At 44.3% G+C, this 26,397-nt stretch overlaps 1 protein-coding gene across 1 annotated transcript in view; it reads right to left on the bottom strand.

Annotated features, from left to right (window-relative positions):
* PTPRF (protein tyrosine phosphatase, receptor type, F) overlaps positions 1 to 26,397 on the bottom strand; it is a 296,503-nt gene that overhangs the window by 89,540 nt on the left and 180,566 nt on the right. The window contains exons 5-7 of the mRNA XM_009700288.1: positions 18,832 to 19,020; positions 11,259 to 11,276; positions 2,276 to 2,386 (exon numbers count right to left, since the gene is read on the bottom strand). Of these exons, the coding sequence (XP_009698590.1) occupies positions 2,276 to 2,386; positions 11,259 to 11,276; positions 18,832 to 19,020 (318 nt within the window). The remainder of the gene's footprint in view (positions 1 to 2,275; positions 2,387 to 11,258; positions 11,277 to 18,831; positions 19,021 to 26,397) is intronic.

The following is a 26,397-nucleotide window of genomic DNA, read 5'->3' as shown; positions in this document are numbered from 1 at the left end:
AGGTCAATCATTATGAAACCACTATGCAGTGGTGGTGCTGCCGACACATTTAATTTCCACTGTAATTTAGCATTAATTAATGTCTTCTCTAGTAAAGATGCAGGCATTTTCTGAAGACCTTACTGAAGTCACTGATCTGTCTAATGACAATACTGTAGGACTATCACAAGGAGAAAAAACAGAGATTCTTTTATTCTGCCTCCCAGACCTGAAAAAGTAAGACATTTTCATTTTTTCCTCGCTTGTTAAAGAAATAAAATATTGTTCTTGGTTTGACTAACTTTTTGAAATCATTAACTAATATAGTGACAAAATGATTTTTTATTGTAGAACATTTGCTATCAGAAACTGTAAGCATAAATACCATCTAAGAGCTAGTACACACAGTGAATTTCATCTGATAATAATTTATGGGGTATCCAGTCTTAAATACAGAGCAGGGCTTTATCAGGATCACACAGGTTGGAGACTGACATTACAAAGATCATGTGCAATAAAAAGGCTTGTTCCAAAAATTTATGTGTACGAAAATGACGGTTAACAGCAAAGCATATGTCTAAGAACATGCTTTCTTTGGTGAATGTCAGGATTCTCTCACATGTGCAGACTATCCACAGCCCATGCCTAGCCCAAACAGGACAGACAAACCTTGCTGAGCAGCAAGCCAAGTGTAAAATTCAGTACACTCCTCAGTCCTACAGGATTCACTTGCTAAATAAAGAGCGTTCATTAGTAAGAAATTGTAAAGTTGTTAAGAGCAGGTTTTTCTATCTCTTGAAGCTCCTGTGCCTTTCTTCAGCCTCACCTCTACAGAAAACAGAACACTGAGAGTCTGAGCATGTCACAGGAAGAAAAGTATCCAAAATACTGCAGCAAAATGGCTGGGTATCCATGCAAACCTATGCAACAACATCCAGCCTGGTAACTAGGATCCTTTCCCTCAGAGTGCAAAGTGACAATCTGGGATGAGTTTTAGTACAGCTTGCCTGAAAAAAGAACTTGCAAGAATACAGAGAGTTTAAAATCATCCATAATTACATTGTGAGAGTGAAATGAGTGATTCCACTGCATAGATATAGCTTCATCTTCTGAATATGCTTAATTGGACACTTCAATCTTCCAAAGACTCTTATAATCCAAATTACGCTGCAAAATAAAAAAGCGGTCTCCCAGAATAAGCAAAGAAAATAATGCCAGAACCCACCCCTAGAAGCAAACACACAGCATGCGAAGACTTAATCATTCTCATGTCCTCTTTCCATACTAACCAATGCATACAGAGCTTTAAGATTGTATTTTCTTTCTTCAAAACAGAGGAAGGAAGAAATGAAGATGAGATTTTATTATTAGACAGTTGATTTACTATGTGAAAACAAAATCTAGTTCTAAATTCCTAACAAACAATGGGTTGCACCAGCACAAAAATCTGTCTCTTCTTGGGAAAATCCATAACTACATTTCCCAGGGAGTCCTGATCAGTATCTCTGGTTATACAGAGTTCCATATGAAGCAGCACATTTTTTTTCTTGCCGAAATTAACCGAAAGTGTACAGAGAATTTAGCCCTTGCTTCTCTCAAAGCTAACTCAAACACCTTTAACGTAGAGAAAGAAAACTGGCAGGAGACTGTCCTTATGTAAAACCTAGTTATTCTGGTATGTTGAAAAGAGTTTTAAACTGGCAACATAGCATAACCATTAGAAAAATCACTTTCATGAATTGCGGCTAATTTCCAGCAGGTTCCCAGTGTGAGCCATTAATACCCAGAGGCTCAATCATTGATGCACATAACATGGATTAGGACAACTCCAAAAAGCTGTTCAGTTTTTAAAGATACACGTTCCAAAGCAGAGGCCTAAATATTGGCTCACCTATAGCTGAGAACCTCTGACTCATCAGAGCATCATCGGTTTTACACTACTTCACCAAAGATTAGTTTATACTAAGAGGATTAAGCACCCCTCAATCCCAGTTAAAATAATGATGACACAAAGTTAAGAAGTTCAAGGTAGAAAGGAATTCCAGTTCTGCCCATATTTCAGCATTTTACATAACACCATATAAACAGCAAAAGCAGATTTCCAGAAATGTGAGTAAAACCCAATGTGGATCAAAGATATCCTTGAACTTAACTTGCTGGTTTTTGAGTAAAAGCCCGCGTCACACAATCCACAAAGTGTGATGAGGGTACTAAGGCAGGGAACATGCTACTTCACTGACAGCCACTGAGTCTTTTGGGCAGGAGTGTGCCCTCCTTGGGCGGAAGCTGCTCTTACCTCGAACGTAAAGGTTAGCTGGGGCAGAGTAGCGGGTTCCTGCACTGTTGGTTGCAACACATTCGTATTTGCCTTGGTCAGACTCCTCACTGTTCTCTATTTGCAGAGCTCCTGTACACAAACAAGAAAACACAGACAATTGAGGTTATGGCAAATCAGGTAATCAAACAACCAGTCTCAGAAAAGGAAGGTCATGCCCCACGCTTTTAAAATATCTTTCTGGATAAAGATACTGCAATGTTCCCTGGACCCAGGGAGCAGCATGCAGCCAAAAGGTACCTAGTCTGCTGTTAGAAGCTTGTGAAATTGATTATTGTTATTTTTTTAAATGTACAGGGAACCAGTTACTGATGTATTTCCAACCACCCCAACCACTTATATTCATTGCTTCAATAAAGGAAAAAACTATACACATACACACATATTAATTACAGCTTCATACAGAACTCCAGTCTAATAAAAGGACCTTTAATAAGCTTTTAATCAAAACAGCCAAGGACAAAGCACACTAACTGTAGCTGTTTGTTTCTTATCTGATGCACGCAAAGCCTAGCAAACGCTCAACAAATTGCGACCTTCCTGCAGAAACTGGCAGAGTCCCATCTCTCCCACCTCACCACCCTTCCTTCCAACAGACATCCCCTTTTGAGAAAACACTTCGCCTTTCATCAGCTTTCTCCATGTCAGTGATCTCCTTGTTCTTTCAGATTTCATCATACGTGATATTAAAAGATTAGAAACTCAGCCTGAGACATCAAAGAAATATGCCAATGCAATACACTCATTTTGCCGCACGGTGCTCGCATGAAAGCCACCCTCCCCTTGTCTCAGCAGTGCCTGCTCCTCCAGCTTTGGGTCAGGAATAGTTGCTTAGCTTAGAGTGCAGGTTCCTTGGGACACCATCTGATCCCAATCCCGAAGTGCCAGATGCATGAGGGGCACATCCAAGCAATTGCAATAATTGTCAGAGTACACAGAGTAGCAATTCACATGGGGAACCTGTAGAGTACCCATGATGTGGAAGTGAGCACTGGTCTAAGGTGGTTTTCTCTCATCTGTTCAGCCTGTTCCACTGGTGTCCAGCACTGCTCTGCCTGGGAGGCCGGTCTTTCCTTCAACTTCTTGCCTAGCACAGATGACTGCAAAACCGGTCACATCTAAACTCCTCTAACCAGGCTCCATATGCAGACTAAAAGATGGAGATGCAGAGAAAGAAAGAAGCAGGATGGATATGACAGCAAGCTGGCACTGCAGGAGCGAACGGCCGTTGGCCAGACACTGAAGCGGCTGCTGCTCAACCTGCTTCCCCCAGGCAACATGGGAATAATTTTTCAAGTGCCTCCAAGTGCTCAGATTCTGCTGGTTAGGATCGTCTCTAAGAAGGGAACTCTGCTCACAAACCATATACTGAATTAAAAGAAAACATTAACCCCTTTGCTTGTAAGGATTTGAACTCATTTCTGCCTGCCACGGTTCAAAACGACCACTGAGAGCAGCGCTGAGAATAGCTGGTGAAATTGCCTTCTCCCTTCTTGCCGGTTCAAGCTGCAGAGGTCAAACTCAGTTTTTCATATCATCAGAACAGAGGAAAAACTAATGTGAATCAACCACTGCCGCCTACATTATTTAGAAGGATAAATTGAGACTGTAGCATAACTCTATATGTCATGGGGAAAAATGAACTTCCCTGGGCTCTGCCATATAATAAAAATGATGTACAGAGCCCTCCCTATTGTTGCATTAGTGCTGGAAATGAGGCTTCAGCTAGACAGACAAAGCTTGTTTGCAGAAGTCTTTCCACCTACTAACAAAAGGACCTGCCAGCTTTCCCCAGCCACAGTGCTCTCTGGACACCCACAGGCCAAAGCCTACAGAGCACTGCTGTTTAATTCAGGAAGAACGTTGAATTTCTACAAGCTGTCTGGGAAAAACATCTTCAAGCAGACAGCAGCATGACAGGCAGTGGAGCAGGACGAAGCTTGCCAGCATTGACAAGACACAAAGAATCAGAGAATCTAGAAATGGAAAAGACCTATTAGGTTATCTCGTGCATCCCTGGGGGCCAAGGCAGGATTGCTCCCTGTTGTAAATGTACTTGTGTTCTGTCCAATCCCATTTTAAATGTGCCAAGTGATAGGTTTTTCACCACTTCCTTGAGGAATTGATGCCACAGCCTGGTTATGCTCTCTGTCAGGAAGATTTTCCTCGAACTCCCCATGTATTATCCCCTTCTTAATTTCTGCTCATTACTCTGTGGGCACATATGTGTGGGCACTCTGAGTGCTTGCATCAGGCTTGGCTGGGAAAAGCTGTTTGCTGCAAAACATACCCAAACTTTAGAACAAAACAAAACAAAATAAAAAAGAGTCGCCCTGAGGGAGACCCTATCTCTGATTTAGCCTGTAGCCCTCATTAGCTGGCTGGGCTGAAAGCAGAGCCAGGTTCAGGTAGTGGTGTGTGTCTAGAAAAAAGTAAGATTCCTAGATAATTCTGCTATGAATACATACCTTTTCATACGCCCCTTTTAGCCATTTAATATATATCACTGGTATTTATACCCTTTATACTTTGCAATCACCATACCTCTTAAACGTCTGTTAGTCGAACTATTTTTTATCTCTAGGGACCTCAACATCACTGCTGGAGAGAGAAGAGGATGAAGAAAATGAAGGCAGAGGAGAGTTTCGAATTGCATGCTGTTATTGCTTGTCAGTTCTGCAGCCAACAAGGACCAGTTTCTAGAATCACAGTATAAACACCTAACATGTGTCAGCAACTGCCTACAAACTGCTCAGGGACATTGGGCAAAGGATTCTGATTTTGTCTGGGTTGGCATGGCTATTCAAACTATGGTGCGTCAGGAGCAACAGACAACCCAGAGAGCAGAAGGAAGTTAACGCAAACTTCTCAACTGAACCGAAAAGAAAACAGTTACTTCAATAAACCATCATTAGACAAACATACAGATCATAGAATCATAGAATGGTTCGGTTGGAAGGGACCTTAATGATCATCTAGTCCAACCCCCCTGCCATGAGCAGGGAATAATCCTGCAGTACAGCTGACAGTTCGGAGAAAGGGGAAGGGTCACAGTAAACTGATGGCAGTCAGTGGGACTATAGGTGATCTCTTGGAGGACAACCTACAACTAAGTGATGGATACAGGAAAGTGTAGGGTATCTCAGAGTACAGAGATTTATGAATAAAGTTAAGAAGCTCAGACACTGCTGGGATCAGAAAGCTGGAGACGTAAATGCATCTGAGTCTTGGGAAAAAGTGTAAAATGCTCCAGGCCCTAGTTCAGTCATACCAGAAAAGGGCAATAGTTTCATCTCTTGGAAGGTTCAAGTGTAGGCTGGACAGGACACAAGGAGCTACAGGAAAGGAAGAACTGAGTCCTCAGTAGCTCCTTTCCCTGAAATTCATGGAAGCTGAATCCAAAGACTCTCGAAAGCGCAGTGAATTCTCTGCTTTGACAAGCGCAAAGGACCTGATTCTATTCCTAGCCCTGTCAACATCTCATCTTATAATCTCCTGCGCCTCTGCAAACCAGGGATAGGAAGGTTGATTTACTTTTATTCATTACTTTGGGATTTATGTTGCACAAGTTGCTGAGTAAGGTCTTGTTCACACAGGATGTTACTGTAGACTTCTCATATGGATTCCTCCCTCCAGTTCTCCTGTGCCAGTGCCTTGTTTCCATCTGCATGGCTGAGTCCTGACATGCAATCAGATAGCACGGCTTCAGTGGATGCACGACGACCATCTACCACCAGGATGTGCTTACATGTACAGAGAGGAGCAGTGAACAGCTTGTTTGGGAGCTCGCGGGGCTCTGCATCGGTACGTGCGCATCAGAGTGAAACCTCTCCCTGCTGAGCACCACTCAACCTCCGCTGCCTCCTCAGCACCCTGAACCACAGCAGGGCTGCAGCAGAAGAGGGGCAGCCATTCCTCACCACACTGCGATGTCATGTCGATCTTGCCTGCAGCTAAGATCTGTTCTTGATAACACATCTCAGCTTATCAGAGAGCTGCCAGCTCCTGAGAAAAACCCCTGGCTGCTCTCCAGTGCCAGGGAAAACAGTGACAAGGCAGAGCTTTCTGGGGCTGAGGGCAGGAGCTGGCCCTGATGACTGACAAGCATCCCTTATAGGTTCTTTACCCTGTGCTGTTATCTCCTTGCCAGTCCATTCCCTCCTCTCCTAGTGCTCTTTAAACTCGGGCACAGACAGCAGCCCCGTTAGCAGCTCTCCAAGATACTTATCTATTCAAATATACTTGTGCTCAGGCAGAATCATTAGTTGCAGTGACAGTGGTTAAAAGAAGCATTTAAAAAGTGCACTGCACAGAGAGAGCATGGGGAAGGCAGATTCCGATAAGGGCCACTTCTTGGCAGCGCTGGGTACTGCTGTAGCACAGAAGGCTTGTCACTCTCCCCGCTAGGTGACAAATCAAATGTAAAAAGCTCCAAGCTGCCATACAAATTGATCTCTCTGAAATCATGCTCTGTAGCTCATCAAGTGCTTGTGCTTTCTTCTCCCAGAGAGCACCGCATGGAGCTAGGCACAGCAGCTCTTGGGGCAACACTCTTCTGTATCTGTTCAGGTTGGAGCTCCATCCCTAGCAGTGGGAGCAGTTTCATTTCTCTAGCAGGGCATTCACAGCCCCAGCCCTCCTGGCTCAGCATCGGGGGACCGACCTTTAGCCCTGGTTATAAAATTAGACATGGAATGGAATCTCCCGTAAGTACCCAAGAGTCAAGAGGAACCAGGCTGCAGTCACAGCACTCATCTCAGGAAAGGACTTGTAATGCAGATGTTAATGAATCCAGCTACCTGACCAGGCCCATCCTCTCAGCAAAGAGTTAAATTTTGCCCACCCTGCACACTAGAGCATGTGGCTACCCCAAATCCCTCCCTTCTCTTTCCCCTTGCCTCCCACCAGCTTCCTCCACAGAAACATCACCTGATTTTTCCTGAAATATTCTTAGCCAACGCCTCAGCCAGTGCTCAGGTGTGGGTCCCAATCCTCCTTCTGCTAAAAATTCTCTCTCAGACAAGAAGAATCCTCCTAATAAAATCCAGGGAGCCGTGGAGCAGGGTCAGAGGCAAGTCCAGACCAAACAAGGACCCATAAATGTGAATATGGTGGAGAAAGAGACATTGTGAAGCCCTGACAATGAGGGAGTTGGACTTTGACACCCTGGCTGCTGTCTGAGATAACCAACACTTGCCGTGGGAGCTGTGAAAAAACTGGAAGACACCAAATCCATGCCAGAGTCACTAATAATGAAAATAAGCACTTCCCGTATTCACTATTTTTCATAATTTATAACAGTAGCATCTCCCAGCTGTTAGAGAGGATTGCACCTAGCCTCTATCAGCCATCAGTGCTGCCAGTTATGCAAAACAAGATGACCACAAATATATTGTCATTGTTAGTGTTCACTATGGTCATTATGCCTGAGAGGTTGGTGAGCGGCATGCAAGGGGCCTGTTCGGATAGCAGTGCTGCTGAGAAATCATTCTCCTGTGCACCAGAGGCAGCTGCTGATGGCACTCGACTGCTGCCACCAAGCTGGACTCGGGCAGAGAGGGGGTAGAGGAGATCCAATGTGCTCAGCTGCACAAGGTCTGCTCTCAGACAGCGGAGTTTCAGGATGCTCTGATCTCTCACCAGCAGGTACAGGAAATCTCTGGGGACTCTTTGTCAGAAGCAAAACTACAGCACTGTCGAATGCACAGTAACGCCTCTGTGTGCTTCTAAAGGGACATGAGTCAATCTGTATCCCAACAGTAAGAAACATGGCATTACAAACATTTCCAGGCACTACCCCACCCAGCCTCCCCCTGACACTGTCTGCTCCTGCAAGTGTATCTTCTCATTTTTAAACTATTTTCCTTTTGCTTCTTTTTTTTTGGTGACTGGAAAAGCTCAAGAAACAGGAAAAAAATCCTATTATATACAAAGTGCAATCAAATGTACAAACACATGCTCAAAAAGAGACAGCAAAATTCTTTTAGTTTCCTCTAATCTCTTTGGATAGCTTTATGCTCCAGTTCACAGGATAGCATCGAAATACTGGAGCTATATTTAAACCAGTTTGCTCGGGACTGGAAAAGGTTTAGCTGCAGCTATACAGAAGTCGGTGCGGGTGTTTACCTGGCTTCCCAGACAGACAGCTTCTGACACCCAAGTGAGCTGATCTAAAGTTAATTCAGACAGACCTCTGCTACGCTGACGTCTGCAGGGAAGAAATACTCTTATGTATAGGAACCTCAGATATTTCCTGTGGTGACAGAAAAGTAACAAATAAATCTGACTGGAGAGGGATAATGCCTCAAACGATGATATTTCTTTACCTCCTCATGTGCATCCAATCTAATCCATGTTCAGTCCAGCACCCACCAGAAACACAACCGTGCTCTGCTCTCTCTTACAGCTCGGGGCAGGAAAATGCAGCCAGGTTTCACAAAAGGTTGAGTGAGTTCAATTCCAGAGAAATGCTGGAAATGAACTTCTTATATTCTACTTTGAAACAAAGAATGGGGGAGAACTTGCTTAAACATAGATTTGCTGATACTATCTGTGGGTCACCTTAAGAAGCTAGCTATTGCCTAATCTGATGGGCATCTACCAGCTCCATGTCTTTCTGATGAACAAACAGGGACTTCAAGATTAAATTACTATCTGAGGCAGTCCCGGAGGGGTAAAGAGTGAAGATACAAATGGAGATTCTGAATTATAGATGGGAGCTCCTCCCATTTCAGGGAAGCTAGAGATGTCTTGGACAGAAAGAACCAAATATGTGGAGGTAAGGTCAAATGAGGTGTTCAGAGAGAAAAATTTCCTCCTGTTTGGAGTAGTGCATGGCAGAATTTCTCAGATCATCCTCTCCTTGCGAGTGGGTTCTCCGCTGCTCTGGCACAAAGGTAACGCTTGAACTTCCCAAGTACTCCAGACACACAACTCCTAGCAACACAGTCACAGCAGCAATTAAATCAAACCAAAACCACCCCTTCCCCCCACCATTATTACCAAAAGGGTTCGTTAAGAGTCATTAGTTCACCCTTCCTTTCAGACCAAATTAATGGATTCCAAAGCATCAAACTTACCTTAATGAGGAACAAGAGTGCAGCTGGGTATAGAACATGGCAGAACAGTCACTTCTACATGGATACAACCTCACCATCATAAAAGCACTTTCATCTAATCTGTCGTTATCTTTAGAAATTCAGTGACCTCCATTTTAAATGAAAGGCATTAGGCTGACAGAAATCCTCTGGGAAAAGCTAGAGAGCAGCACGTGGCTTCTGTTTGCTCTCACAGAAATGTCATCTTTGACATTCAAATAGGACACATATATTTTAAATAATGTCAAGAACATTCTTAAAATACCTCATCAGGACTCAAACAGGGGTGGGAAGAGGGGTGGGGGTGCGGGTCACTTATGTTTTATGAGATGGATGGTTCTTTTCACAGAGATGCGTTCAGTTCCCAAGCAGGACGTATGGAGTATCCATGTGGTTCTGGTGCTGAGTCACTAATGTCATCAGACAGGGCAGGCGCGCAGTGAGCACGCAGGGAGGCCCCGGGATGGCTGCACGCTCGGCCTGCACCGCTGGGAGCTCAGAGCACTCGGCTAGTTAGCATTCAATCTGTCATTTCATTTTAGGATTTGCAGTAGAAATAGGAGATGAAGAAATAGTTTAAGGAGCTTGTAACATCACAGCTGTCAATCTCCAGCATTCCAAAGGGAGGAATGACAGATATATAAGCCCATTCATATCAAAATAAGGTTTGCAGTCTTTTTCCCTGACCCAGATTTGCTAGAGACAACTTAATGCAAATACGCATCATATGGCAATTCACATTTACTCTAAAATAATTTAACAGGAGTTGAAAACATTAACCCCCAGCAACAGAACCAGTTCCAAAGAGTCAGATTATTAACTTCCAGCAGTGACTCAGGGAAAAGGGGGAGGAAAGGGGAGAAGGGGGAAAATTGAACGAACGAGGTCATGTTGATTTGTAGGTGGTAGTCATTCTGTCGAGAAATCCAGGGGTCAGTCAACAGGGGTAACCAAAATCACAAGAGAATTCAGAAAGGCCTTAGCACATAACGCTGATTACCATGCTAAAGTTAATCTAAAGAGACAGCTTTGAGTGTTTAGGCTAGAAAAGACAACACTCCAATTGGAAAGTCATTACTGGTGCATACAGGCTGTGAAAACTAGCCAGGGACTGCGCACACTGGGCTGTCAAACCAGCGGTGGGTTTAATTAGTGAAGGCTTAAAGCAGCCAGATGTGCTTCTGATTCATCTATTTAAAACAAATCTTTGTGCTGCAAAGCAACACCGGCATGTCCGGTTCAGAAAGCAGGGTCTGGGGCAGTGGTTCTGCACTCTGCCGCCACATTGGAGGGTTAGCACACCTGAAAGGCAAACATGAGGAACACAAACAAAGGTGCTCCTCATCCCAGAGCCAGATTTGCTCGAACTTTCAAGAATTTATCTCCTTCTGATTAGTTTCATGCCCATCAGCAGCAGGAAGTAAGAATTTGACTGTTCTCTTGTGAAAATGTTGCCTCCTTACACTTGCACCCAAGCAATCCATCTAAAACTCCTAGACACAAAACCTCAGAGGCCACAACTGCACGGGAAGTTCAGAGACTTGTAGGAGCTGCAGGAGACATCAACCCTCCCGTGGCGGAGGGCAGGGACCATTTTCCAGTTTGCAAACTTTCCGTTGAATAACCCCCTTTCAACAGTGCAAAATCGCAATGGATGAGTCTACAAGAAATCACGCTAAAACCCAACCAAAATAAACACACTAGTGGGAGAGTGCAGATGAGCAACAGCGCTGGCAGAGTTAGGGCTGAGAGTAAAAGCTGGAGATGAGAAACACCGGAGGAGAAGGGACAAGGCAGACAGGAGATGGAGTGATGTGACAACTGGAGGCACATTTCAGCATTCTTACCTCTGATCGGTGTACCACCTGGTGAGGTAATTTGAATGCAAATAAGATTAGAGAGAAGCATTAGTACAAAGAGGAAAGGAAGAAAATTATAACCAAAAAGCAGAAAGTTTTTTTAAAGCTAGAATTTGTATTAGCGCGATAGGAATAAACAAAAAGAAACTGATGTGCAATAAAGTCAGAGTGACACTCTCAGGAGGTTAGTAAAGCTCATTGCTTCCAGGAGTGCAGCATCCAGCCCTGCATCTTGGCATTAAAGCCACCACCCTCATGAACATGAACGGGGGCCAAACTAAGCTGCCGAGGTGGCATTGCTGGCTGGCCTCACAACTTGCATTCACCCACACCACTGTTCAAGCAGTTGAGATGGAGGACACGTTGGGAAGATGGTGTAGTGCCCCTTCATTCCTCATTCAGAACAAGGAGGGGGTGTCCTGGGGGCTGTGTGACCGTGAGTGTGCTGGGCAGGAGGGGTGGAAAGCACATGGTTGCGGGCACTAGGTGCAATTTTGCTTTGAGGTTAGAACGACCAGTGGGACAAAATCTGCTTGCTTAAAGAAATTAAACTAGGGGAGAGTGTAACAAATCAGTTTTGAGCCATTCTCTGCATTCGCATAACCCTTGCATCAGGTTCCCTCCAAAAAAGAAATTGGTGTCATGCAGAATTAACTTTACATACAGAAAGATTTCAAAACGCAGTAGTTTCTGGTAAGGTAACAATGGCACGCTAGCCAGACTTCTGTTGTTCCTGCCTAATTTGGATGTTAGCTGGAGAAAGGAATCTCTACCCTCTTTATAAGGCACTGGAGATAATTTTACATGCTATAATGAAGAGTATCTTATAAGGAGGGCTTCTCTGGGAGTGAGGTTAAATTATCCTGTTGCAATGATCTATAAAGGTTTGTTTTATGAGGTCAATGTGTTTAGCAAGTGGAAGATCCACTGGTCAGTGTCTTGAGTTCAGCGTACAATCAAAACCGAAGCATGATTGAAGGGGAGACGCTCCAGCTGGGCAAATTGGCAGGGAACCCTTCTAATCCCCACTTTTGTCCCCTTGGTCTTATTTTGCACATATGAAGGCTGTTAGTATAAGGGAGAGATTCATGCAGATTGAATCTGTAGGCAGTTCATGGTATGTGTTGGTTTTATGCAGATTTGTAGGATCTGAATACCAAGCACTTACCAAAGAAAACTGAGGAGTTTAAACAGACAGAAAAACAGGGTTAAACAGGACACAGTGTGTCAAATCATGTTCAGTGTATTGATTAATAAATACCAGTATGCATACAAGAGTGTCGTGTATCTCAGATTTACAGCTCATTCCATTATCCACAACAATGATCACCCAATGGGAAAGAAAGACAGAAAAGAATTTCTGTAAATACAAAGAAGGCACATTTTAAGTATGTTTAACTTGCCTCTTAAAAAGTAATTACAATATTTATACTTATTCTTTTTCTTTCCTAACTACCCTTCCTTTAGGCAGAGTCCCTTCTCTAAGCGGGAGCAGCAATTCAAACTACTCATTTTAGCATTTTCCTCTGCCAAGATGACATTACCCCATTTTAACTTTATGTCTGGTTATATTTTCTGATGCTTTCTATCCACAGATGACTAAAGCATCAGGAAAGATCCTGCAGTGACTGAAGCTGTGGGTAATCTCTCTCTTGCAGTAATATATCTGCTGCTTATTTATCTATCTTAGTAACTACCGCTACCCTTTACAGAACAGTTATACCCGGAGATACTCACATGGAATAGCACAGCCATGGAAAACAGGGTTATTTCTCTTTGCCTATTTGGAAAGTTTGCCAAGTGATATTTTTCTTCTGTTTGGTCTAGGGCCTCCCTCCTCACCCCCCGCTTCCACAATTCTCAGAGTTAAGAGCATCACCACAGTTTGTTAACTTCCCACGGGAACGGTGCAATGACTTTAAGCACGAGCCCAAGGGGCAGAAAACAGAATCTCCTTCTCTCTCATCTGGCTGAAAGAGGGTTTGTTGTTCTGCACTAGAACTGCAAAGATTTGTGGCAAATCTTTAAATCTACTCCCTATAGAGGCTAAACTCTTTCTTTAATACACAGTTGTCTACACAGAGCTCTAGGAGCAACTGCATACTTGAAGCAGATTCCCTAAAACGTAAGTGTGACCACCTAATTTTTTCCTTCACTAAATCCCAAACCTCCTGGCCTCTGAATGTAAGCCAACTCTTGTGGAAGCAGCACAGAGGCTTGCTGTATTTAGCACAGTGTTTGTTCTGGGTCTCTCTCACCTTTGCAAAGTTAAGACGTTCACTCTTCACTTGGAGGATACCATTACAGAGAGTGCACAAGGCTTTTCCGTTGGAATCCAAATTTCCTCATCCAGAAGGAATAAAAGTTTCCATTTGTCCTTTGCATCATATGACAACGCATCTCTGGCTGTTGTCCTTTCAGGGTGTCCCTCAAAGGGACAAAATCACAGCACATAGGCCACAGAGTGCCAACACAAAGAGACCATCGAGTGATGGAGGTGCCATCGCTTGAATGGTTACTGAGGCCAGCTTGTGCCCTGTGATCACCAGGCCACTTTATGCAAAGGGCACCCTAAGATTAAACTTCAAACCCAATTCCTTCTGTTTGAAAAGTCTGAAACACTCCTAAGTAAGGAGAGTTTACTCCCCCTTCATGATAAGAGACACTGAATAATACTCCACACATTCACTTCAATCAGGAATGAATGCTGACCCTGACATCCTCCGTGTACTGGAAGCACACAGCCAGGCACCCAAAGTAAGGCAAAAATGGGATGATACACTGGAAAACCCCATGGGATTATTTGCATCGGTATTTCCCAATTTGGAGGAGAGGCTCTGTTGGAGAAGGGACTTCACTCTGCTGACACAAACTCACCCCAAACTTATCGACACACCACTTCCTTGTAGGAACCCAAACCACCAAAAAATCACTCCAAAGCAACATCAAACAGAGAAACCAAGGCTCTTGCTGGCTGCAACTGGGCACTAGGGCAGTGCGACACTGAATCCCAGAGAACTCTGGCAGTGCTTTTGGCTACTTCCTAACAGTTTTAGGGGAAACTATTTTCAGAAGTGAAAGTACCATAGAAAAGACTGGCTATTTGCTACCAGTTGCAACAGGGAGTCTGTTTAGATCCCATCACTGCTGTGTGCATCCCACACAGTAATACCCAGATGTGCAGTATAGGTTCTTCCAGGATGTAAAACGTCAGCTGTCAACTGGTTGGCCATGATATTGCTTCAACCCTTGTCCAGTCACTCCTTTCTGAGAGAGTATCCATCCTTGTGTGGATACTATCCTTTTGGATAATAGTCCCCAAACCCCATTCTTTTGGGCTGTCCTTACACAGCTTGTCCCAGGTCGATGGCCATCTGATGTCTGGACTCAAAGCTGTTTCTTGCCAGGGGCTGAATGTCTTCTGCTGGGTACTGACTGCTGGCTATTACCAGTGAAGCAGGACATGGCTATCACTGCCATTTCACTGGGACAGGCACTAGCTCTTTTTGCAAGTTTGTTCTGTGTATGTTAGGTATTCCTTTTGTTTCCAAATAAGAAGTGCTTCTACCTATAGGATCAAGACTAAAATGAAAACGTTTGCTGGTATCTCTGAGAGCATAAATGCAGCAAGATGATCTGGTGAGGCAGCTCCCGCTGCTTCTTTGTTAGAGGTATCTACACTTTTCCAGAGAGTGGTTGAAGTCACCGGCACACCCCTCTCTGATACTTTACTTGCAGTTAATTGCCTGAAAGCCACATTAGGGTCTAGGGCACTGTTCCATAACTCAGTTAATTGATGGTGACTAAAAGAGAATGATATTTGTCATAAGACCAAGTTCTTTACTAGATGAAAGATGACAATGCTCCCTGAATTTCTGGAGTTTCCTTACATGGCAAAGGTATCTGTATGTTTTCAGAATAGTTATTTATTCTAATTTGACATTTTGTTTGTAAGTTTTCTGAAGAGCAAGGTGGAAGAGCAATTCTTCAACTATGAAACTCACTGGAAGCATTCAAGAGCTTTGAGAGTATGAATACCATCAGAGTTGCTTTGAAGTCTTCAGGAGCTTATGATCCAAGAACCTTTACAGAACTGTGAAGCATCAGCACAATCTGATCTATACTGAGAGAGTTTCTGTCACATCACCAACTAATTTTAACACATGGTTAGAGATGTAGCATTGACCCTTGCTGCCAGAGCTCATATGTAAATCACCTGCAATACTACAATGTCCGGATAGTTTTAAAATCAGTTAAACCAAACAAGTTTTAAATGAGTTAGCATGCTGGGGAGGTCTCCCAGCCCAGAGCTAGCCTTAGAACCTGTGTCAATGACTGAGAGGCAATGACTGAAGCTATGCACCCTAGGGGAGAACTGGCAGTTGTCCTGAGTCACTGCATTTGCAGAAAAGCAGCCTTTCTACAAGAGGTGGGAAGTATTAGCAAGATGAGCACGGGAGAATTTTGCTAAAACCATCATGAGTCAGAGACTTTGCTTTTGCCTTAATCTGTGGTAACGGAGATGAAAACCTGTATTTATTTGTGTTCTCATCTCTAGAGCAATTAGTCGAACACGTACTGGTGAAATTACCCAAGGGCTGGACTTAAAAAAAGAATTAAGCATTACTTGGGAGGGAAGATCTATCTCTTGAGGAGCAAGGGGAAAAAAGTCCTCTAAATGTAAAGGGTTATGCTAACTGTCAGAAGGTTTAATGAGAAAAATGCATTTACATACATATAGATGTAGTTAGTAAATGAGGGACAGTAGGATACAGGGCAGATTTATAAACTGTGTATTTGCTCCTGACAAAGGCACCAGTCCTCTGGGGTTAAAAGAGCCTAAGATGACAGCTTGGTTGTCTTAAACCACAAACTCTCTAGTATCTTGACAGAAGATGAACAGACCTCTAGAAATTGATGTTCAGAGCCCCCTTGGGCACATGATCTGACTGCATGCAAGTTCAAAGACCTGCCTGAAGCCCCCAGAGCATTGCCAGCTCACATAACTGTGAGTGTCAGAAGAGAGCACCTTTCAAACATTCTTTACCTCTAGCTATTTACACCACACTAGGAGCCTGAAGAAATGAAGTCATCCCTCAACCTCCTCTATAAGTCAGACTCCAAAGCTGCTTTGACCTTTATGACCTATATTTAGTACATCTGAATAATAATATATTATGTACTCATTGAAGGTCGGACATTCTATATAAGCAATACTGGGCTCACACCGTGCTGTAGCTATTTTAACTGTATTACATCTGTCTAGCTTTTATTGAATTTTAATTAAATGAAATTAAATGAGCGTATATTTAGATTGAGATAGTATAAACTGACATTCATGCAGATATGCCAGGCTGGCTGTAAGATATGATCTTAATGGAGCAGAGACTTCGCAAACTATTAAACTCTCCCATATAATGAGGCATCTTATTTAAATACCCTTTTCTTTGAAAAACAACTCTGCCCCACTATGGTGTAGTGCTGGAGAGCTCAATTAGCCCCTTGGAGAATGGATCACAGACTGCCCAACCCATCACACTGCTCACACAAGGTGCCTACAGTCAGGTAAGTGGGACTCAGACACTTCAAAGTGCAGGCTCTACTTTATATCAACTACAAATACAGGAAAAAGCCACAAACGCAAGCATGAGTTGAATCTGTGGCCCATGAGAAGCGCTAAACTTCTTGCTCCCCACTCATACCAGGGTGGAGCAGCGCCTTGGTGAACCTTGGCATTGGGTTTTACCAGGTCTCTGAAAAATAACAATTCACTCATATTTGGAAGTCTCTTGCACTGAACTGTGGAAACCTCCCTTACTACATTAGAGAGCTAATCAATTTCTTTCGTGAGTCTGAGGTTGTGTGCTTCTCATTGATTTCTAAAAGGTTCCCTTGACGCCTCCCTTGGTAATTACTGTGTCTTCAGCAAGCAGTCAGCTCTAGAGTTTAAATCCCAGGTGAAATATTCAATTGAGATGTTGCTCAAGAATAGCAAATAGGAAGCAAAACTTGGATAGAGTGACAGGGTTTACTAGTTTGTTTTTAAACTTTCTATCTCACTAAACTTGTGAAGCAGCTGGTAGAGAGGCAGCCAAGTGCCTGTGAAAAGGAGGCTGGAGAACTTACAGCAAGTGCATCAGGAGCTGCCTTGCTGCTCATTTATGGTAGTTTCTGATGCTGATTTAGTCAGCTATGAAGTGAAACACATCCATGTGCGCTTTCCTATTGCTGCTTCCTAAAGCTTCTCAGAATAATTAACAAGTGTGATATTTTCTTTCAGCACAAACAGATCAAGATTAAACCATGTTGTGGGGGAGATAAGCTAAAGGTCACTGGGAAATTTCATAAGCTATAAATGCATTAGTATAATTAGCGCTCACTGGTACATCAAGGTGGGATCAGGAGTGTCAGGCTGGGTTCTATTTTTGATGAGAGCGATGTCTCATTACCCACTCCCCCAAGTACAAGCCTACTTCTTATCATCCAAGCATCATCAGATTTATGCAGAGGGCTCCTGCTACGGGGAAATGTGTCAAGACGTTCACCTTGCTAGGAGGGAGATGGTGTTGCCCTGGCAGCAGCACTCATAACAAATGGCTTTTGAGTGCCCAGAGATATATCATGGCCAGGTAAGGCAGTCTGCCTCTTATTTAAGCGTGAGACTTTCCTAGACCAAAGTTGTTCCAGCTCTGTTCCCTTCTGTACTTCGTGTAGCGTACTGTGGGCTTTTTTCCCTCAGTTTAAAGCTGCTGTGCAGTGCTGCTGTGCATTGTTAAATAGCCACTGCAATTCACACTGGGGAGCTGCACTTCACCAGTGAATAAAGCAACATTTTATTTTCTTTAATTCTCTAATGGGCCTTACAGTCCTGGGAGACGAAACAGGGCAGCAGGGAAACATGAGCTCCTTGCTAAAATGAGTGCCTTCTTAGCCACCCACAAGAACTAACCGTCTGTATTTCAAAAGCTAGTATTTGGCTTATCAAACAAAAAAAATCAAAAAGAAATGGTATATTTCAAAACTGTGTCCACGTTCCTTTGAAATTCATAGAATTGTTGCTTCTTAGATTTTTCTTTATTCTTGTGGTGTCACATAGCAAGAACGATAAAGATCTCAACAGAAAGCAGAGCACTGTCTTGTGGAGTCTATGTAAGGAGTTCAGTAGCACGTGACCACTGGCTGTAAAATTTCAACCAGTATCTCATTGTCCTGATTTGCATTGTGGTCCTATTAAAAATATCTCAGATCTGTTGAATCGGTAGTGAAATGTCTGAGCCTACCAAGGACTTGGGCCAATGTCAAGATGGTCTACCGAAGAAGGAATCCAGGTGATGTTCCAAAAGGCATGTCCACTCTAATGTCTCCTTTTAACAAGCCACGATATCCTGCCAGAGAGGATCAGCTCCAAAAACTGTTCTTGTGTTGTAAAAGAAACAAGCTCAAATCAAATTGACATTTGGGTTTAGGATTGCATTTCAGGGAAAAAATAACAGCAGCAAGTAAAGAGAAAAGGGAGGTAGAGTCAGGAGGTAAGGAAGGCTTACTTGCTTTGCTACCTTACCCGAGCGGAGCTGCTTGATTCGCCCGTTGCTAGTTGCAGTGTCGACAGGCAGGAAGTCCTTGAACCAGGAGATTTCAGGATCAGGGTTACCGCTGGCAGCACAGAGCATTGTGGCTGTGCGGGCCTTTTCCACCACCTTCAGCTGCGGGCCCATGTCAATGGTCGGGAAGCCAGCTGGGAGGTGGTCTTCTGCAAGAGGAAAAAACACCCAAGGTTAAAGAGAAATGTCTGGCCGTAGTGATGGGATACGGCTGTAGTGACAGCAGTGCCATGGTACAGCATCTGTGCCTCTGCTGGAAAACAGCAGCCTGACTTCCCTACTGAGAAGGTTTTCAAGCCCTTAAAGCACATTAAGCTCCATAATGAGCATTCATTACACCAATAGAAGCTTCCACCAAATTTAACTCCGTTTAAATCAATTGCCTTGGGAAACGTCCATAATTTTCATTGATACGTAAGCTCCATCTATTGTTGTTAATAATTCAGTAAAAGCAGGTATTTGTCTTTTTGTGGGAGGACTGAGTTGAAGATAACAGACAAACACAAAGCCAAATAGTTTGAGGCATCTTGAACAACAACGGCTAGACAATAAAACCCCTTAGAATGGTCCAGAGAGACCCATTTTCTCTTTTTTTGACTAGGAACTTTCTGTCATACTGGTAGGATAGACTGTAAATCTCTTCCCCATGCCCCCAAATCTGATTCAGAAGGCTTTTAGAAACTAATGAACGTAAAGCTAATGAGCCACACTCTGCTCATGAGTCGCCTCATCAGATTGTGCCGTGGCAAGCTCCTGGTGCATTTTCTGGGCTTCAGAGAGCAACAGAGGTGTGCGAGAAACGGCCAGCGCACGCTCTGGCGTGTCTTGCAGAAATACTATGAAACAAAGCACCTCGTAACTGCTAAAACCATTCACACAGCAGGTATGAAAACAGTTAATTGGGTTTGCTGCTGCAGAGCACGCTCGGGTAGGCTGGGTGGAATACATTAGGCAGCCTTCACTGATAAGCCAAGGTATGCTCCAACATCGTCATTCTGTAGCAGCTGCAGAACAGAGCTCATTTACTCATTCTGTGGCAAGACGTACTGTACTCTGCTAAGCCTGAACTGCAATCAAAAGGACATACTTTCGCAGAAAAAAAGAACTTGAAGAACATTAAGAAGCTTTTAAAGCATCAGAAACTCAATTATTTTCAGTATGTTTCTTTTTTCCCCCTGTTTTAAGGAAACTTAAGCAAACCTTCTGCTTTGGCAAATCCAATTCTGCAAGGCTCCCAGCTCACTGCAGTGTTTAAACAAACAAGACCTCAGCATCTTCCCAAGTCCCAGAGGAGTCTGAACTTGCTGCAATCTGATTTTTCCTGCTATCTCCACACATCTGGATCCGTACCGCTCACTCCTGACAGGAAGGTACTAGCCATAGGCCACCTCAGGTGCTTCCTTCTACCTGTGCTGCCACACCTGCAGCACAAACACAGCCTGTGGTGGCTGATCTTACGTAGTTCTCCCTGAGATCCCAGGAGAATTCCTCAGACCCTTGACTTGTTTGCAAATCAGGACTCTGCAGCACAAAGCAACATCTGCTGTAAACAAAACAATGCCCTGGAATATTGTTTTTCTGTTTAGATGAGAGTGACTATGAAGCGTCCAAGGCTTTCCAAAGGAAAAAATGGTTCCTGATGCTTATTAAAAGCACAAACCATATTTTGTCTCCCAGACTGGCCTCCCTAGAAACCTCTCTCATCATGAGCAAACAGAAATGGAATTTTTTTTTTAAATGAAAGGTACCATGAAAACTAGTTCTTTTTTTAATTTGCTCGCCATTGATTTTCAGAGAGAAAAGGTACATAGAGCTTAACTGGAATGACACCAGAGCTGGCATTCAGTAACAAGCAACAGAAGCACTCAATACTGAGCAACCACAATGCATACTCCTACATGGCTGAAAAGAAACAAAAGAAGGGTATACACAGAAGTACAGCATGGTATAGATTGAAAAGCAAAAGAAGATACATAGGAAAAACAGTAAACAATGACATTCCCTTGGATTGAGGCCAAGTTTGCCTAAAGTGCAGCACCTTGCTATTGACTGTATTGAAAGCAGATGTTTATTACAGGGAGGCTGAAATCCTGAAGTGATCTAATCTAATCACCATGATTACCACTGACAATCTTTTCTGGTTTGTTCAAGATTTTACAAAGAATGCACTGAGCTAAGTATCACCCAGTTAACTTTGTCCAAAGTCTGTGTGTGTGGAGGTTTAGCACATAGCTAAAAGCAAATCTGAAACTGGCATTTGTGCAAGAAATCTCTTCCCATCTGCAGTGATCCTTTGCCCACAGAAATGGGAGAGACCAGAAAATCCTTCACAGTGTCTGATCCACAGGTACACGACCAGCCTGCTGCGCTGGAGGTGACTGTTCAGTCAAAATTAGCAGTTCGTGATGAGCCACAGACCAGCAGAAATTACATGGTCTAACCTTGACTTCACTGGGTACAACAGAGAGACACTGATTACAAAGATCCAGCAGCAAAGCTACCTCTGCCATACTAGAAATCTTAGATCAAGCCTTTTCTGGACTCCAAAGAGATGTACAGTGCTGCTCCCATACCATGTACCCCCCTGCAAGCCCAAGCCATTACAGAGCCCAGATGAGAATGCTGGGCACACAACACCTGGACAGAGGGCACAGGTGACCACCACGTGATGACCCTCAGCCCCCAGACCCCGTGCTGAGCTGGACACAGACAGGCACAGGCAGGCATGCAAGGCTCATGCAACATACAGTCTTTTCCCTCTTAACTGCACACAAGCCCCAAAACTATAATGGCAAATGACAGTAGTAGAGAAGTGGTGCATTCTGTGTAGTCAGAGCCACAGCAGGTTCCCTGAGCTAGCACTGGTACCAGTACAGTCCAGTTCCCATGCACGCCTGGAGACTGAAACCTGCCTTTCTGCTACATCCACACCATCACCAAAACTCAAAGCAAGCAGCACTGGTATGCCTACATCTACAAAAACGCACAGGCAGCAAGGCCTTGTTTGATTCCTTGTCAATCAAACATAGAGGCAACACTGGTGTTTAAGAGCAGCAGTGTGCTTCCAGGAGGCTGCGGGCTCAGGTCGCATCACTGTGTGATGAGACACCAGGGGAAATCTGACAGCTGGTCTCTGATGGCATCTCAGACACCCGGAGGCTGGGGTTCGCCTGCTGTTAGTTCTGGGGTAGCTCCAGGGGAACTGCACTGGGTCAAGGTCACAGCATCCAGGGCTCAAGCTCAAGGGGAGGATGTGCACCTTCTCCAGAAGTGATCCAAGGGCCTTAGGTGCCTGTACCATCACGAAATGTGGGACCTCAGCTACTGCAGGTCCTCCCCTGGTACTGTGTGGTTCTGGCAGCCCCTCTGTGGAGAAGAGCGGCTGTGGAGAAAACCTGAGCTGGTTGCACCACAGAGCACAGCCCAGCACAGGCTCACACCTGCCCTGTCAGCAATGCTGCTGTAGAGATAATGGGGCTTCGTTCCAGCCTGGCTTGGTGTTGCTGACTTCACTGGGACAGCGAGGGATGTCTCTGTGTTCAAATACTACAGGCGACGATAGGAGTTCAGAGCTGTTCTTGCCTTGCCTTGCCTTCCCCTCCGGCAAAAGTCTAATCTAGGTCTAATTATGAGGTTCAGTCATGCCTTGGCTCCTTTCAGCCCTTGCTAGCTGTACTAACTTGTCTGCACATGGAGCTCGTCAGCAATAGCTATCCTCCTATTCGTGCCAATACATGGTTACCCTTATTCCAGAAAATGAGTCTGTCAGCACTGGGTTTTATTCAAGGATAGTCAGTGTGTTTTAATACACATTAAAACAGGCTATGAATCTGCTTTCAAGTGCAGACTATCTAAGCCAGTTTTTCTTTCAGGGTTTTTCAGATACACCCCTTCTGAAAGTATCTCAGGTAGGCATTAGGTAAGAGCAAGAAAAATCCAGGCACAAGCAGGAGTTTTTTTGGTATTGCAAGCTGTAATTCCCTCCATGGCCTACAGCAGCAGAAGCAGAAACGACAGGAGAGCAGGGAGAGAAGAGAGAAGGAGGAAAGGAGAAGGAAACAGTGAGAGAGAAAAAAAACAAGTGGGTTTTGCAAATACAAACTGAAACGTGGAAAATCCATGAGCAGGCTGAGGTCTTGCTAGCAGCAGTCACCAAGGAGCCAGGAATGTCCCTCTGGCATCCGGCATGACAGCATGTGCAGAGGATATCTCATGCTCACTTGACAGCTCCCTTTGCTAATCTCCTTTCTGAGGTGACAGAAATCTAACCCCCCTTCTCTTACAGCTCTTTTGTGCCACACATTTCCCATCTTTAAGGAAAAAAATAAAGTAAGAAACCTTCCCCACAGCCCCAAACCAGAGCTGAGACCTCCTTTAGAGCAGCTGCAATTATGTAGTTCATTCACCTGCTCCCCAGAAAACTATCTTTCTTGAGGATGCTGCTGTGAAACACATACCTCTTGAGGTGTCCTTATTTTCTGCATCACTCCAAATATCAAGTGATGATAAGGGACACAGAGGCAATTGCAATTTATGTCTTATGAGAAGCACGGATCAGTCCCAGCGTGGAACGGTATGCGGATAACAGCTACTTACAGAAAAGGCCTGCAGAGGAGTCTGTGGCGAGCACAGCTGTTGATGGCTGAATCCTGCAGGATTACCCCCAGGATTTTGCTCAAAACTTGTAATCTCTCACAGAACAGAAAAGTTGGAGGGGCTGGATGTCAGATTCCTACTAGCGCAAACCCTGGACAGCACTCACTGGTCCTGCAGCCATGCAGCTGTGTTTTGGGGGTCATCTCACGTAAATGAGATGGCACCTGTAAAACCTTCCCCTTACCACTGTGAGCTTCTTCTGTGTCAACGTAGGAAACTGTATTTTAGAAATGATAGCAAAAACTGTAAACATGTTTATGGAGTTATTTGTCATATTCCTCTTCCTATAAAAGCCAGGCCTGCTTAGTATCACGAGTCCAATCGTGCAGACTGCTGAGGGAGAGAAAAACTAATGATAGCCAATATAATTTGGAAATAGCAAAAAGTAGCTTTTCTATATGTTACAGCTATAGCTGTGAGGTTAAATCTCTTGCAATCTATCAAAACCACTGCCCCACTGGAAGGGTTGTTCTCAGCTCATTCCAAGTGAGATATTGGGCCTTATCCCCACACAGGGCTGCAAACAGCTTATCTGGGCTGCTGGCTCCTGCCAGCCTGCATCAGCGGAGGAACTGCCAGCCCAACATCAATTTTAGGGGCTTGGTAGGGATGATTCAAACACAAAGCTGCTTTGTTTTCAATTCTGCCAGCTATTTGAAGCCACTCAGGAGTGTGCGGTGCTAGGGACAAGCCAGGAAATGGACTGAGGGCAGAGAAATCTCTGATAAATGCATTTGACTGTGCTCAGCATTGCCCAGGAACAGGACACATGTATCAAAAGTTATTTCACAAGTTCCCTACCCATTTGGTGAGGCAGGCTGGGATCTCTCCCAGTTCAAGTCACCAGGGCTGAACTGATCCTGGTACGAGGTAGCGGTTTGAGGCAATATAACACAGAATGTTGCAGGGGTAACCCTTGTCTACTGACAGACTCGTATTTGATGGATCAATGGAATTACAAGTTTTACAAGCTTCCAAATCTCCCTTTGAGACACTGAAACGCATTAGCAAATGCAAAATTATCAGTGCAAGGACGATAGCCTGGGTAGTCGGCAATATTAACTAATGAAAGATGCAAGTCAGTAAGATCATAAGCACACCACAATCCAGGACATCTGTTTGCTGAATAAACAGCCCTAATTCCTTCAGCACAGGTTACACAGCACGGCTATTCAATTACCACAGACAATCAAAAGCATTCGAGCAACCCAGCGGCCCAGAAGAACAGCATCATTTTACATTGTAAGAAAATCCTGACACCACTCTCTTCAGGTTCAACTGAAGCTGCACAAAGAGCATTTTATCAGCCATTTTGAGGCGACGCTCTCTTCCTGCATCCTTCTTCTTACAAAAGCCCCCTAACAGGTACACCAAAAATATTATCCAAATTTGTGGTCTCCAAAGGCTGCCTGGTGTTAGGCTACCGCCCATGCAGGGAGTTGTGGGAGAAGGAGTGCATTTGTGCGTGCTTGCTACCGAAGCCAAGTCTCATGCAGGCTAATGAATGCCCCATCCACATTGGCACTGCCTTGTAATTGCCTAAGGAAAAGGTGGGGCAGTGAAACCAACCTGTTTCAAAGGCAGCAAAGTCTTAATTACTGGGTTAGTAAGTATAAAACAGTTTCAGGCAGGCAGAAAATACAAACAGTCATCTATTGATGACAAGGTTTTTAATGACAAATCTGATGGTTTTGTATGACATCACACCAATGTGACATGCTGAAGCTGCCTGCGGAAAATGGGGAGAAAGGGCACAGATGAATGGGTGGGTGTGGAAACGAGCTCTAGAAGGACTTCTCTGTGTCACGGTGTAACCACATGAATTACTGCACAAGAGCTTACAGTAAACAAAGTATTTGCTATCTCTTAGAAAGATCACAGCAGCAGCAGCAGCAAAACAGTTCACAAAAGAAAGAATCTGAGTCAGTTCAAAACAAAGCAAGTACTGTAAGGAAAATTCAAGAAAATACGAGACTAGACACGGCAGAAGACGATAAACTGTCAGACAGATTGCCGCCCCAGGGGCTCACAGCGTGGGAGCTCATGGGACCTGCTCATTCTAGAGGTTACGAGTCCATAAAACACCCGAGGGAGACAGCACTACCCTTCAAGTGCTAAGGTTGTCCTTTCATTGCTGGACAGCAATTATCTCCATTTACAAGCTACCGATACCTTCTCGGTAGCGCAGGTGGCCCTTCCCAAGCACCTGTTTATCTCAGAGGGGAGCAGGACAGCTTTGCAGAGGCAGGTGTTCCCAAGAGGATGACAGGGCAGCGCCTCCCAGCCAGCTCCGACACGGATGCAGCCTGTGCTCCTGCCAAGTCCCAGCGCTGCTTCTCACCGTGCTCCCACACGCGCAGCGATAAGGTAACGCACAGTCACTGCAGCAACATGTCACCTCCCCAGGGCTGAGCACCCTGCATTTCCCATCCAACTGGCACCCAGTGCTCCCTCCCACCCAGGGTACAACCTTGGTTCCCCAGGCCTGAGGGGGCACTGCATCCCGATGGGATGAAACAAATTGAGCAAATGAAAGGTTTGCACCTACAACCCACTGTTTCAGTTTTTAGTTTAGGGATCTTCGTAAGTAATAACAACTTCTGCTCAGTATGTGTTAGCTGTGGAGTCTGCTGTCAGCTAGGAGACCTCAACCCATCCTGGAAAAAAACAATTATTTACACCTTTATCAGATTAGACTGCAACAGTCTGAGATGGCATTTACGAAATCCCTACTACCACATCATCCTTCAGTCATCCTGGCTACCCCTTCTTGCTTTCCATTCTGGCTTCCTCGCAACAACAGTCACATTTGCAGTCTTGGTCCTAAACTCAAGTTTTTCCAAGACTGAGGCCCAATATATCTAAAAGAG

Source organism: Cariama cristata, unplaced genomic scaffold (assembly GCF_000690535.1).
Source record: "Cariama cristata isolate BGI_N322 unplaced genomic scaffold, ASM69053v1 scaffold1975, whole genome shotgun sequence".
NCBI lineage: Eukaryota > Metazoa > Chordata > Aves > Cariamiformes > Cariamidae > Cariama > Cariama cristata.
This window is presented reverse-complemented; position numbering and strand designations above follow the sequence as displayed.